General features: G+C 31.3%; 2 protein-coding genes across 2 annotated transcripts; both read right to left on the reverse strand.

Moving 5' to 3' along the window:
* On the reverse strand, positions 952-6,369 carry LOC109347446 (proteasome subunit alpha type-3-like). Its single transcript, XM_019587305.1, has 10 exons — positions 6,168-6,369; positions 6,052-6,091; positions 5,822-5,905; positions 5,005-5,078; positions 4,272-4,358; positions 4,102-4,186; positions 3,925-3,971; positions 2,973-3,038; positions 1,578-1,668; positions 952-1,149 (listed from the first exon to the last, which is right to left on the reverse strand). Exons 1-10 carry the CDS (start codon positions 6,269-6,271, stop codon positions 1,078-1,080), a joined length of 750 nt encoding a protein of 249 aa, XP_019442850.1. The 5' UTR covers positions 6,272-6,369; the 3' UTR covers positions 952-1,077.
* On the reverse strand, positions 8,393-11,672 carry LOC109347447 (mitochondrial import receptor subunit TOM20-like). Its single transcript, XM_019587306.1, has 6 exons — positions 11,490-11,672; positions 11,310-11,388; positions 10,520-10,689; positions 10,377-10,424; positions 9,386-9,481; positions 8,393-8,674 (listed from the first exon to the last, which is right to left on the reverse strand). The coding sequence occupies exons 1-6, from the start codon at positions 11,586-11,588 to the stop codon at positions 8,546-8,548; spliced, it is 621 nt and encodes a 206-aa protein (XP_019442851.1). The 5' UTR covers positions 11,589-11,672; the 3' UTR covers positions 8,393-8,545.

A 15,013-nucleotide genomic window follows, 5' to 3' on the forward strand; every position in this document is an offset into this window, starting at 1 on the left:
CCTTCTCTTTTATTCCTTTAATATGATAAAGAGATTGCAATTTGTAGAGAAAATGTCCAAATCTGTGATGCTACCTTTGAATCTGGATTAGTTTATCTTATGTGTACTTCACCTCAGTCTAAATTAGTAATTCACCCAATTTACTTGATAAAATTGAAGCATGTACTTGGTCATTCTTGATTCTTTGTATAGTTAAATATTTTCTTATTCTCAATATTTTCAAAAAATACTTAATTTTTTTAAAAATAATAATAAGTATTCACATAATTTTGCTAAACTAATAGATATTAAATTTTTGTATTAAAACCAAGTTTAACAAAAAAAAACTTTATATTCTTTCTTTGGTATTTTTTAATATGTTGACTAAATGTATTTTATTCACTAATCTCTTTCTATTCCATCATCTCCTTGTTGATTCTTTCTTCATCAAGTATGACATCTTTCTCCTAAGACTAGGCAATTTTCTTAGTTAAATGTATTATTATTTTACTAACTTACTCTTACATTAAAATTGTTTTTAAATAGATAACATGTGAATATTAGAAGAATTGATGTAGATTGCTAATATATTCTTTAAAATTTGGTCATTGAAAAATAACTAGTTGCAATGCTTTGGCCATTAAAATAAGTTTCTAAACAAAACAATCTTCGAAACCAAACTACCAAACAAACCCTTAACGACCAAAATACGCATGGGACAACACCTACTATTGAAATGCTTGTCTTGGTTGATGCCAAGAATAAGAGAACTCCATATTTTACAGGCCAAGAATGAAGGAAAGACTAAACAATATCAAATGAAGAACATTGATCACAATACATTCACTTGTTAAAACTTTGACTAGAATGTTTCTGTTCCCAAATCTTAATATTTCAATTCACAACTCAATGAACTCATAGGTATTGCATATTTGTTCAGTGATCTCAACAAAGTTAAAACATTTCTCTCAGAAACCAGAAATCAACAAGGCATTTAACCATCAAAGCATACAAAATCCAAGTATTAAAGCTATTACATTTCCTAGATGTTCCAAATAATATTGTGAAACACATTTGATGATAGTATTTTTCAATACACTAATCTGCATCCATTTCTTCAAGAGCAGCTTTGGCTGCTGTCTTGGCTTCCTCCAGAAGAACATCAGGGACCTGTGCATATTATTTCTTTAGTATCTCCTTCATCATTATTTTAACTTTCTCTTTCAAGTTTTGTTTCTATCTCCATAATTATATTTTAAATTATATAATAAGTTCGGGACAAATTTTAACCGATCTAAAAAAAATTAAACTAGTTACAAAAGAACATATTTACATAATCAGATTATCTTGGCCAGACCAATTCTGCAGCCAAATTGCCCATAACAGAAAAAAATTGATAGCTACTAACAATTACTACACTAGATAAGTAGCAATCAGTTAAAAAGGGTAGAGGTAAACTTTCAAGTCCTTATGTGTTACCATTTTTAAGGGACTAAAATAAATTGCTAAGAAAGAAAAAACCCAAAAAAATGCACACGACGTCAATGCCAAAAACTAGCGCAAGGAAAAAACATCTTCATATAAAAGTTAGGCCTTACCTTTACGTGTTGGCGGTTTGATTCATCACAGACCCAGCTCATTTCTAGTTCAAAATCTTTATCCTTTGCCTCATCATGAACTCCATATATACTGTGTGGCACAGACAAACAGAAGAAAAAATGTTGTAAGTAACATTTCACAAAAGGCAATTGAGTTAGATAAGGAGTAGCATGTTTCCGGAAAAAAAAGTGACTTCCATCTTGTTGCAGTAAAATGATGCAATATAAGAAAGACTACCCATCTGATAATATGAGATATTCTCTCTATATCTAAGTATGATATTCTCTATAATATAATTTAAGATATTCTGTTATTTTCATATATTCTAATAATCTCCATTCTTGATTCTTTCTATAATATCTGTCTTCAATGTGCATCATAAATTCATTAACTCAAATGAGTGCTGTATCCAGTGCTGTCTTTCATATATGGTAACATGTTTTTGTAGAAGCAAAAGTGAAATAATAACTTCTAACCAATTGAGTGCCAAAAGTAAGAGCACTCAGTTTTCTTTCACTACTCCCTTCAACAGGGGAAATTTCCTCAGAGTTCTTGGTCAAGTGCTCTGACCTCAGACCCTGACTTAAAAACAATACAACAGTGGCACGCCGGTGCTAACTAATTATTTCATTTTACCTTTCTCAATGTTAGGGTAGGTGTACTAAAGAAAGCAAAGGAGACCAGGTTCTTACACTAATCAGAGGTGAAAGAGGAAGATTCAGTGTCAAAACCAGTGACGAAAGTCATAGCCAAGGTGTGAAAATCTAACCTTCAGGCTAAATACGAATAAAACTGTAAAACAGGTTTGAGGGTTGTAAAGGGACAGAAAAGGCCAGCAAATGAAGGGAAAGACCCCATCACAATAAGGTGTTCGGAAGATGAACATGGTTGCCAAGCTGCAGCAGCGTGTAAAGGCACATCTGATAACTGCGAAAGTTGTTCTCTTGGGTTAAGACCAGTTGGACCTTAACAGTTTCATTGACCGCCAACCATGGTTGGGGATCTGAAAGTTGGCTGATGGCAGAAATCTTATTGACCGAAAGAGAGCAGGCTCTGATGCTAACTTGGCGGTTTATGGTTTTTTCTTAATAGCCTGCGAACCCTAAGTCGCAGCTTTATATATGAGCAATAGCAATACAATTAAGAATCAACTACAATCCCTAAACAATAGGGGTTTCATAAACTAAAACAATAAGCATGATACTACTAAGATTTAGTTACCCTGATTATACATAACCAAGGATACACAATGATCATAATTACTAACAATGGGTGCATAACACAAAACAGAGGGACAAGAACGCACCCAAATTCAAAGCCGAACACCTCTTGGACTAGGAATATGATGAACAAAATAACTAAGAATACTATATGCCAATAACCATGATACTTACATCTTGGCTACCTCAATAACTCCTTGTCGGCAAGTCATATCAGCAAGCTTTAACTTTTCAATTTCCCTGCCATGAAATTAACATGATAATTTAATATCATTTGAATCACATTAGAACTATATCATGAGATTAAACTAAGTGAAATATTCCAAGACTATAAACATGAAAAGTTTATTCAAAGAAACTGATGCAATGCAGCATAAGAAAGATAGGACTACTGTCGCAATTACTCTTTCAAAAAAGGAAAAGCACATTATCCACAAAGGCACAAATATTGCAACAAGTTACTAAACCACATTCAAGATTCCTCTGATGTGATTTTTCGTATTTATCTCAATATAATGATCCACTTTACACCTTACTGCCACACAAAGCAGTGAAGATGATGTAGAAGCATGCACACCCACATTTGTGGGTACACATATACCAAATTAATACATTTTTCATTTTATACCCTCCAACTCGAGATTAATAACAAATATTTATAATTTGGTCATGAATCCACTATTTTCAGTGTTTGGGATGAAGATGGCACAAACAATACATCAAAAAGTGCAACAGTGGAGTTTTGCACTTGAGAAAATGGCTAAATGATTAGGGAGAGAATTCTGACTTACAATAGTGTTTTCTAGCATTGTTCATTCACTTGAAGCAAATGTCAAATTATGAAAACACGGTGAAGAAATTGTCAACACACATTATCAAATGGTCTAATTATCCCACAAACAAGCTACACTCGGAGAAGCTCCTAGGAAGGATTACTGCTATCTTGCTTCAGCTTCAGTAGTTATTTTCAAAATTTATAAACCAAGATACCATGTAACATCAACTAAACAGCTAATATACAGAATGGACAGTTTTAGAGCAAAATAAATGAAGTCAAGTATACATATCTCGAATGTTGTTAGAATTGGAACAGAGTTACAATACATTAATTAACATATGCACTTACGTTTTAGCAGCCTGCCTACCCTTTCCAATTGCAGCACCAAAATATCTCTACAACAAATACCGGAAAACAAATAAGTGCAAAAACATCACACGGAACTGCGGAAAAAATAACCTTAATAGCTCAGTTAATGATTAAAAAGCCCATAAGTTGCTATCAAATATCAAAAAGTAGACCCACATAGGAAACACCGGAAGGTTCAACCATGTACAACTGTGGACCGTCTCTGTCATAACCTCCTAGTATGACACCACATCCAAAAGGCCTGCAGCACCATTCAGATTCATCATTAATGTGAAATGAGGAGATATAACTTCAAAATAATCACAGGACCGTCAGATTAATCAAACCTTAGCCACCAGTATAGTGTACAAAGGTGCACATAACTAGCTACACGTTCAGCAAGTTCCTTAACAGGAATTGGGTCACCATATACACTGAAAAAACAAGCAAGCTAGAATAAACATCTCTGTTCTAAAAAATGGAACACAAACATTTAATAAAACCTTGGAATTAAGAGATCTATATAATTGAATTTACACTAAACGGCATGTCAAAACCACAAAACCACAACTCAAATATCTTTGGCCATCAACCATCAGGCAGCATCTTAAGAATACTGTATAATACTATAATAAACTGAAAAAATATATTTAAATAGTTACAACCTACTGAATTGCCATTGTAATTGATGAAATTTGGTAGATATAACTTATTTCTTTGTGGATCTTTGGCAAACAAATAAGCACTTAAAATAAGAATGACTTCGAAATGAAAAACAAGTTTGAGTCACCATACAATGTTTCAATTAGTCTGCCAAAACTAATAAGTGAAATTTTATGGCAACTACTTTTCTAGCTACTGCTTTGGAATATAGCAACATAACGAGAAATTTTAATTAGGTTGACCTAAAAATCAAAACAAAAACAAGGTCAAATTACTTTCTAGGGCTTTCCGATTAGACCATCTATTGCAGCGATATTTACTTTTTATGCAGTAACAAGACAATGTATGAATGTGCACGTTTGCAGAAAATAAAAGTGGCATGTCATTCTTCAGATGTTGCAAGAGAATGTACTAAACCTGTCATAATTAGTTGCTTCAGACTTAGCCCTTGCAACAATCTGCCTGCCATCAGCGGCTAATCCTGCCACGGCCTAAAATTGGAAGAAGATTCATGCATACATCAGAAGAAGTTCAAAACAGCAAAAAACGTAGAATGCAACAAATGAGATTATAAACCAAAAAACTAATGAACAAATAGTATCCCCCATTGCAATGATTTGACTTAAATATAATGGTATTAGATTGCTTTATTATTGCATAGCAAAAGGTGTACAAAAGAATATATCCTTAATTATATTTATTGCCATGACATTATGACTTCCTTACTAATATTCACATCAAATTAATAGATCATGAAAAACGTCACCGAATTACAGTTTCAAAATTGGTGTCCCGTGCATAGGATCTAGAATTCAGTATGCTAATCCCATAGGACCTCTACCAACAGATGAAACCAAAATAAAAAGCAACTACTACAAATTAATTCTATTCCGGTACATCAACATCCAGTGATGGAGAAATCATCTCTATATGTACAGAAATCAAACCTTTTCACTTTCTTTCGCCTTAAAAGTTCAATTCTTCACTTAAACGCTAGCTATTTGAGATCAAGCTTGAATACAAATGCAAGTCAAACATCTCTCTTTTATGTAACCACTTTTTCGGTTATTGCAAAATTACACAATTACAAGATCAAAACAAATATAGACATGAACAAAAAAACAAAACCACACTAATATCTTCAAAATAAGAATAGATGTAAACAACATTAGGTTCCGGGATTTCAACACATATAAGTTGAAAACATAACAAAAAAGGTAAAAGAACACAATACCATCCCAGAATGGCGATGAACCGAGTGTATCCTTCTATTTGAACCAGGAAGCATCATTTTTGAAGGAATAAGCTTCTCAACACCCTACAACAAAAACCCAAGTTAAACATAATAAAATAAAAACTCATAAACAAAAATAAACATGACCCAATACACGAAACAAAATAAAAATCAAAACTTCAACAAAAAAACACAGACCCAGATACGAAAACAAAGTCAAATTAACCTACCAACACAACCCCATCTTTGCATTTGATTCCAATAACAGTCCTGAAATAATTAATCATAGAATTAAAATTATAAAAAAATAAATGAAAAAGTGAATGAAGAGAAGAAAAAAGAGTACCCGCTATTATCAACAGCTTTAGCAGCATATTCGATCTGAAAAACACGACCATCAGGAGAGAAAGTAGTGACTGATAGATCATAACCTGTTCCAATGCTACTCATTTTTACAACTTGTGATTTCAATTCAACTTCTTTTTCTTCTTCTTCTTCGGTAGAAAGCAAAGTGCAATATTATATAATAAGGGTTGGTTTTTGTTATGTCTTTCTTGTTGAAGAGTTTACTCAATTTTTTGCATTAATTACTCTTTCTTTTTCAATATTGTAACTTAGTCCTCTATCTCAAATGGGCCTAACCCCAAAAATAAAAACAAGTTGGGTTAGTAATGAAGCCTAAGCCATAAAGGCCCATGATTTTACAAAATATTAAATACACATATTGGAGAAATAATGTTGTTAGTGGTTAATTCATAGGTACATGTTTCAACTACCTCTTGGTCAAATAGTGTAAGACTCTATTAGATCTTTCGGATAACCAGAAGTTTAATGATTTGACTTTTAGGAGTGACATTTGTTGAGAGAAATAAACACAAATCCCGAAAGAGATTAATTCTTATCCAAAAAAGTGATGAAATATATTTGAAAGTAAGATTCTTACATCTGTAAAACTAATTTAGGTTTCAGAAAACTCTCATGTGTACGATATCGGCTGCCACTAGATAAAAAAAGAAATAATGAAATATATACATTATTAATATAATGATCTATTATTTATTTATATTATTTTTTAAGAGTAAATGATAATAAAACATGAGTAATGATATATAAAACTCATATAATTTCAATACATTTTTTTCCCTCATAATATAAATGCATTACTAGAATTTGTAGTATAACTTCTTTGGACTTAATGCATAAGATTTTTATTTGGTGGAGTGTGGAAATAATAGATTATATAACTTATTTCCATCAACAGAGATTCCAGGATTTGATGACCAAAAACTTTTGGCTTTGATCCATGTGGATGAAGGATGTGTTAATTTCACAGAATGTTGATCCACAAATCTGGCATGAATAAGCATACCTCACATAGGTCTTGGGACGTGTATGAGGGTATGGTGTGAGGTGGTGGCACCATCTAAGTCAATGTGTTGTGCTAAAAAATGTTATAAAACTAGAAGGGAAGTAAAATTGAAAGATGTCTTATATTATGTTTAATTAATTTAGTTTGAAGTAAAATAAAACATTAGAACATTGTTCCATATTTTTTAATATTTTAAGTGAATCGTCTGGTTTACTTTATAAATTATTCAAGTTTAATCGGGTTTAATAAGGTTGAACTAAAATCTCTTTGGTTCAAAGTCGTTCAATCATCATTTGGTTAAAACAAACAAAGATCATTTTCAAGTGCAGTCAGCGATCAAATTAGTAGGTTATAACCTATAGCCTACCAACCTCAAATTCAATTCTTAAGTGACCATTCTCCACAAATATGTTATATAAACCCTCCTTTTTATCACTTTGGAACGTATATATTTTACATGAATATTTCACACATGTACATCTGACTTACATTCATAAACATAAAATACTTATATAGAGTTGGAGTGTTTTTTACCCTTTTGACACAATTGACGTGAGTTTAGTAGTAATGCATTACCTTTTAAAGGGAACTTGACAACCTTATTTACATAATATACAGCTATTAGTAGTTTATTCGAAGAGTGGGAATCAACTTACTTCCTCCATCTTGGCCATCAATTCTAGGATGACGTAAATTTAAAAAACTTACTCTTTGAGTAAGTAAATCTCTTCCCTTCTCCAAAAGTTTTGAAATTATTACATCATTATTTATTTTTAAGATTTTATCTGATTTGATTATATATCTTTTAATATATTATACTAGTTTTTGACCAGCAGGGTGCATGTTAATTCAAATTTTTTAATTCAATAAATTTATCAGTGCTAACAAACTAAATGACTAGACTAATATCCTCATAAAAAATAATTAAAACTCCATACAACACATTGTACCAATAATTCTCTTCAATTTTTCATTACAGATTTGGTTATTTGCACAGTACTGCTATATTGTTAAGAACTATAAATGTTTTCTCAACATGAAGTCATGAACAGAAAGCAAATAATTAAAGCTTGATATGAAGGTTTAACAGAAAAATTGGCAGAAAAATCTTATTATGTTTCAACATTTGATGCCAATGATGCCTTTTGTTCTGCAATACATTGGAAAGATCTAGTGCTACAACATTTAGCTGCTCAACTGAATTATAGTAAAGATAAATTTTCATATGATGGATAAGATAATGGTTACACCATTAAAAACATAACTACTGTCAAAGATTAAACAATAAGGCTGAAAACAAATGTGACTCTCAGTTATCAATAACAATGCATCAAAATCAAATAAAATTGATTGACTTATAGAGATGGTGGAGGAGGTGGAATGTTTGATTTTGCAAATCCTACCCAAGCAACAATGCCAACAGCTAGAATTACCCATCCAAATATGTCATACTTCAGATCACTGCTTTTCTTTTTCTTTTGAGTCTGAAAAAAGAACAGATAAGTTAGGTAAAAAAAATGGGCACAATTCAAGTATATGAAGATCAGAGTTTCTATAGCATATCTACTTCAACTTGTTTTTGGTGCACGAATGAAGACATGCTTGACCCATAAAGCAGGAGTGAGGTGACATAAACAAATAACAGTCCAAAACAACCAAAAGCATTTATCTGGAGATCTGACTAAACAAAAGTTTAGTTCATATATTAAACTTGTTTTAAAGTACATAGATATATGCACACACACACACACTGTCCTTTTCAAAGGGAAAATTCACCATGACATTAACTCAATCTATGTCTCAATCCCACAAATGCATGAGTTAGGTAACCCACATCCAAAGTTAATTTGGTGCAGATTTGCATCACAAAGAGCTAAGTCAATGAAATGTGAATTTATCGCCAGAAAATAATGAACTTTTGAAAAACATTAATTGTCAGCAGAAAGGTACAGTAAATTCCAGTCAACAAGGTCCTCAGTTCACTGCAAGAACACTCATTGAATGTGTCCACGGTCGGAGAACATCCATATATGGATGAAAACATGAACCTAAGTTACTAAACCTCAATGCCAAAACAATTCATTAACACTGGAAAACATATGCTAATGTATGTGTGCATAAAGAAGTCAAAAGAAAAATAAGAAATTGAATTAATAGCAGGGTAGAGATAGATAAGTGAAACTTCTAAGTATTACCTTTGTTCCTGAAGAAGATGAAGGTCCTGCAGCCTCAGCTGCCTGCAACTGTTGACCAAACCCCTGCTTATGGATTTCTACATGCAGCTCAGGAGCCTTAAAAAAAGTTGTTACTTGTTAGTAATTGAATTTGTCCAGAGGACAGCAACATAAATACATACAAAAACAATAATCTATGACCCCAAAACAAGGCCACAAACAGAGATCATACTAAGTTATAAAATTTAGCAAGGTAAACATGAAACATTTTCAGTTAGAAAAACTCTTCATCAATCAATGTGTTTTATATATCAGAATAAAACAACAATTTGGTCTTTCAAAGATACGACGGTCACCAAGTTAGTCTTCCATAAAAATTGATCACCAAATAAGTCCTGAAAGTTTAAAATGGCCACCAAATTGGTCCTATGCGAATCTTTCAAGGACTAAAATTTACACTATGTGGCGCCCATTTGAACTGGCAGGGACTTATTTTATTTTCTATGGAGTACTAATTTGGTGGCCATGGTATCTTTGGAGAACCAATATGACACTTTACTCTATAAAATTTATCAATAGAATATGTCCAGGTCCTACACCATATTGATTACATTCATTGAGTTCATTCCACATTCATGTATCAAGCATCTCTCCATAGTGGTATCCATATTCTACAAGTCAAACCACAATTTCTTACTGTCATGCATAACTGCAGATAGTAAAACCATTTTACAGGACCCCTTTGCAACTTAGTAAGATACGAAGTTGGTGATACAAAATTTAAAAAAATCCAAAAATATTTCTTGTCACACCACCTAGTTTCCAGTTTTCTCAACCAAAACAGCAAACAGATTAAAAAGTCCATGACAAAACCGAACAAAGCTGCAATAGCCATTTCCATAGTACACAGAGACATATCAGATCTTTCAAACACAATAAATGAAAAAGGGAGAATTGAAACAGCATGAATGCATTATAACGGAATACAAAAACATTCCAATAGAGAACATACCTTGGCAGCCACTTCCAACGATTTCTGGTAAAGTTCATTTGTCGGGTCCTACAGAAAACAAAGCAACTCTATTACAAATTACTATGACAGGTGAACTATTTGCTATACAATGATGGCATTGTTGTACTGGACCGAAAATATACCTCATCAACAGCTTGCTGGAAGTACTCAGCCGCCTTATCAAAATAAGATTTGGCCTCATCCTGGTCTGGAATTAAAAATGCTTGTGAAGTGAGGGCATTTCCCAAGCACCACAGAGTATCATGCTTCTTGGGATTAATAGCTAGTGCCTCCTCGAGCTTGGAAACAGCATCTGCAAATCGAATGACCAATCCTCAATGAAAAATCAAAAGAAGTTCATGAATGTTCGCCATAATAATATGGAGTGTTTGGTTTGTTTTCCATTGTTTTAGTTATCTTTTTCAGTTGATTTGTTCTCATTGACATAATTATTGAGCAACAAAGCACATTTTTCCCATTTTGATCATAAAAAGAAAATAAGGTGTCGCTCTCGTAATTATAATAAATATCAACTACAAAAAGAGAAAACAAAACAAAAAGAAACACTCTTTTTAAATTTGTTGGCTAAATCAAAACTACATATCACACAAATAATGAAGTGATAAAAAGAACGTCAAACACGAAAACCTAATTGAAATTTGAAGAAAAAATCGGGTTGATTAATAAAGGGTAAATAAAAGTGAAAAAATGTACAGAAATAACAATGTTAAAAAGGTTAGGGACAACAGAAATATAAAAAAAATGTAAAGAAATTTCAACCACACTGCATTTTTCTTCTTTTTTCACATTCTAGAAATTCAAAACACGAATACACTAAATGAAAATTCCTCTAATTTTTCAATAACCGTGAACATTGTTCTTGAATAAAACTAACATTTTTGTAGTAATAAAAAAAGAGAAACAATGAATTACCTTGAATCATCTTCTTAGACTCAGGAAGACTCTGAAACTGAGACAACTCTATTAAAGCTCCTCCCCATCTTGTCAAATTCTGAAAATATTACACACGGCTACATGAATCGAACGACACGATAATAGGTTCAGAAAATAGATAAATGAAATAAAATGAGTGTAGAAAGAGAGAAGACTGACGTCAGCATCTCGAGGGTTGAGGGAGTATTCAGCTTCAGCAGTCTTACGAGCATGCTCGAAGAACAAGAGCCGATCGAAATCGTTCTGTTGCAAATCCATTCTCTCACTCTCTTTCTCGTTTTTAGGGTTTTGCGATTTTGTATCTAACCCTCACAACTCTGCTATACCTTCTAGCTATTTCTTATATTTATTCAACTAATTATATATTTCTCATAGAATAAAATTTCTCTCGGTATCATCATATAACTTACTCTTTAAGTAAAAGCATGACATGTATACTATTTTATAGTCTTATTATATAAAATAATACATTTCATGATTTTAGTAGCTGAATGAGATAATTTATATCCTTATATTAAGAGATACTTTATTTTCATCTCTTACATACATTTGTATATTAGTTATTCAGTGTCTTTAAAAATTTATACATGGTCACTATATGATAGTTGTTCCAATATATAATTATAGGATATAATATTCAGAATAAATTATACTGACATCCCTGAGTTTTAGTGAAATTGCATAAACTAACCCTCACTTTTCTACACTTACACAGACTTCGCCTAGTTTTTATACTTTAATTACACTGACCACCCAAGCATAAGAAATAAATGTAATCTTTTAAACAAAAAACATGATAAATGCAATTAAGTTAAACAAAACATGATATATTGTGTAGATAAGTCCAAATAATGTACAAATCAATATATCTTTATTATTTTTTATTACAAAATGCATCAACAATTTTAAAGATATATTGCTCTATAATATAGTGTAACGAACCAAAAATAATAAAGAGATATTGACTCATATATTATTTGGACTTGTCTCCACAATATATCATGTTTTATTTAACTTAATTGCATTCATCACATTTTTTGTTTCAAAGATTACACTTGTTTCTTATGTATGAGTGGTCGGTGTAATGAAAGTATAAAAATTAGATGAGGTCTGTGTAGGTGTAAAAAGGTGAGGGGTAGTTTGTGTAATTTACTAAAACTCAAGGGGTGTCAGTGTAATTTACTCTAATATTTATGTATTGTTAATTTAAAGAGATTCATATATATATATATATATAACATGAATGGCGGATGATACGATGATAGCGTATAAAACTTATACATTGTCAATATTATGGGTGAGCAAGACCTGACCCTACTCGCTCACCTAATATGGTTCGATCATGATCAGGTCTAAATAGGGTCGGGTCTCATCAGATATAGGGTCGAGTTCAGGTTCAAAAATTAGATTCGGTCAATATTTTGGACTGGGTATGGGACAAACAAGATCCAACTCGGCCCGTCACATGATCACTCATTCAACATGTTTGTGTGTGTTCCTATTCAATTGTGCACAAAGTAATGACACATCTTTAGTCGAAAGTATTATTGATTCTCTAATTTTTTATGATATATACATGATTAACAATATATATATCATTATATATATCAAATTACATATCAATAATAATAGGTAATAATGAGAAGACTTTATCTAAAATATGTATGCGTTATATTTAATATGGTGTCGTGACAGATCCAAGTTCAAAGATTGATATGGTCGTTATTTAGGATCGGGTTCAAGTTCAAAAAATAACTCGAACAATATTTAGGATCGGGAAAAGGATAAACTTTTACTCGTCCAACCTGACCCATGCCCACCCCTAGTTAGTGCATACATTTTTTCTTTACATATTCATATGAGAGTCATGGAAATCAATGTAGATTAAACATAAGAATGATAATATATAAAACTCATCAATACATACATTTTTTTTCCTCTTTGTATATTCTTATTTCTTTACTAAGTTGTACTTTCAACTTATATCTTATCAGTTTTTTTTTTTTAAATTGTTGGTGGCACTTGTAATTATGTTAGTTTTGTATTAGAGAAAAAATTATGCAATCATAATGTACGAGTTTTATATATTATTATTACATCATTTATCATTCACATTTTATTAGTATTGACTCTTCAGAAAAGTAATACAGATAAATAATGGATAATATGTTGACTGCATATAAATATTTATATTAATAATAGATACATGTGCTATAAATTGTGGTAAATACATAATTATCTTGAATATATTAACTATATCTTTATTTTTCGATCGCCTGGAAAGAACAAAAGAAACATCTTGTTCTTTTTTCAACAATTTCTGATCTCTAGTGGACCTCTCAGTAGGATTCGAACCCAGATGAAGTTCTGACCATCTGTCAGAGAAAAAAGAACGATTCACTGTAGGGTGGATCTCGAAAGATATGAAAGATTTCCCTCCAAGCCATACATACGACTTTCATCGAATACGGTTCTAATTGTGTTACATTTAATATAATTGTGGTGTTATAATTGTAGTTGTGTTGCTTTTAATATATTTGTGGTGTTCCAGTTGTAGTTGGGTTACATTTAATATAATTGTGAAAAAATATGGTCCAAAAAGTTGTTGAAATAATATAATATAAATATTAGAATGAATATTTAATTTGGTTATTATAAATTTTCGCATGTATCATTTTGATATATAAAAAAAGAAAAAATCTGAATTCAAATATCACAAATGTGGATTAAAATAGTTTCTATTAGTGATCAAACTAGTAATTTGATTCATATTTGATATTTTGGAGACATTTTTTTGTTTTTCAAATTTTAGGGACCAAATTGGCAAACACAAAAAATTTAAAAACTGACATAGGCGTTTTCTCTAAATATTAATATATAATATAATTAAATAGATTTTATTATATTTAATATGTCTTTTAAATGATTTAAAGTTTGATCCCTTAATATGAATAGACTTTTTAATAGGCCCAAATATAATGAATTTATGAAAACTAGAAGGAGACTAGTGCATTCACATATGTAGTATTGTGTATTGGATGAATTTAATTAAAGAACAATATGATAATTTGTTAGTAATAATGTCATTAAGGATTACCTTATATAGGTTGGTTTGTATGCATTTGATTCTTCATGTAGAGTCGTTCAAGAATGAGATGAAATTGAATTTGTTATTTAAAAAAAATATTAGTTAGAAAGAAAAATTTGAAACATAATATAAAATAAGTTGTAGAACACCTGTTAAATATTTTTTAAAACTTCTTTATAAACCACATTTGTTGTTGTCTTCATTAGTTTATCATCCTTGTCATGCATCAATATTTTTAATCCTTTTTTGTTTTGAACTCTTGAAACAACTACATACAATTGATCATAACTGAATATTGGTCTGGGTAAATACAAACTCACATTTTCTAATGATTGACCTTGTGATTTATTGATTGTCATTGCATATGAAACAATTATAGGGAACAGTCTTCTGATAAGCGTGAAAGGCCATAGAGCTTGTGATGGTAACATTGATAACTGAGGAATATAAGTGATGTTTTCAATATTTTTTCCAGTAATTTTTGCCTCAAATACATGATTAGTCATTTTAGTAACCATCAATCTTGTATGGTTACATAATCCCTCAGACTGGTCTAAATTCCTCAATAGCATAACTAGAGTACCCACTTTCAGCT

This window comes from Lupinus angustifolius, chromosome LG05 (genome assembly GCF_001865875.1).
Source record: "Lupinus angustifolius cultivar Tanjil chromosome LG05, LupAngTanjil_v1.0, whole genome shotgun sequence".
Taxonomy (NCBI): Eukaryota; Viridiplantae; Streptophyta; class Magnoliopsida; order Fabales; family Fabaceae; genus Lupinus; species Lupinus angustifolius.

What these genes read in the sequence shown, in the direction of transcription:
- LOC109347446 (XM_019587305.1), bottom strand. Translation starts at nt 6,271, where the DNA reads ATGAGTAGCATTGGAACAGGTTATGATCTATCAGTCACTACTTTCTCT. An exon ending in GCAAAGATGGGGTTGTGTTG is followed by an intron (nt 5,906 to 6,051) that starts GTAGGTTAATTT and finishes TTTTTGTTGTAG; the next exon opens with GGTGTTGAGAAGCTTATTCC. An exon ending in TTCATCGCCATTCTGGGATG is followed by an intron (nt 5,079 to 5,821) that starts GTATTGTGTTCT and finishes TTCCAATTTTAG; the next exon opens with GCCGTGGCAGGATTAGCCGC.
- LOC109347447 (XM_019587306.1), bottom strand. Translation starts at nt 11,588, where the DNA reads ATGGATTTGCAACAGAACGATTTCGATCGGCTCTTGTTCTTCGAGCAT. An exon ending in TCAACCCTCGAGATGCTGAC is followed by an intron (nt 11,389 to 11,489) that starts GTCAGTCTTCTC and finishes TAATATTTTCAG; the next exon opens with AATTTGACAAGATGGGGAGG. An exon ending in GTCTAAGAAGATGATTCAAG is followed by an intron (nt 10,690 to 11,309) that starts GTAATTCATTGT and finishes TTCGATTTGCAG; the next exon opens with ATGCTGTTTCCAAGCTCGAG.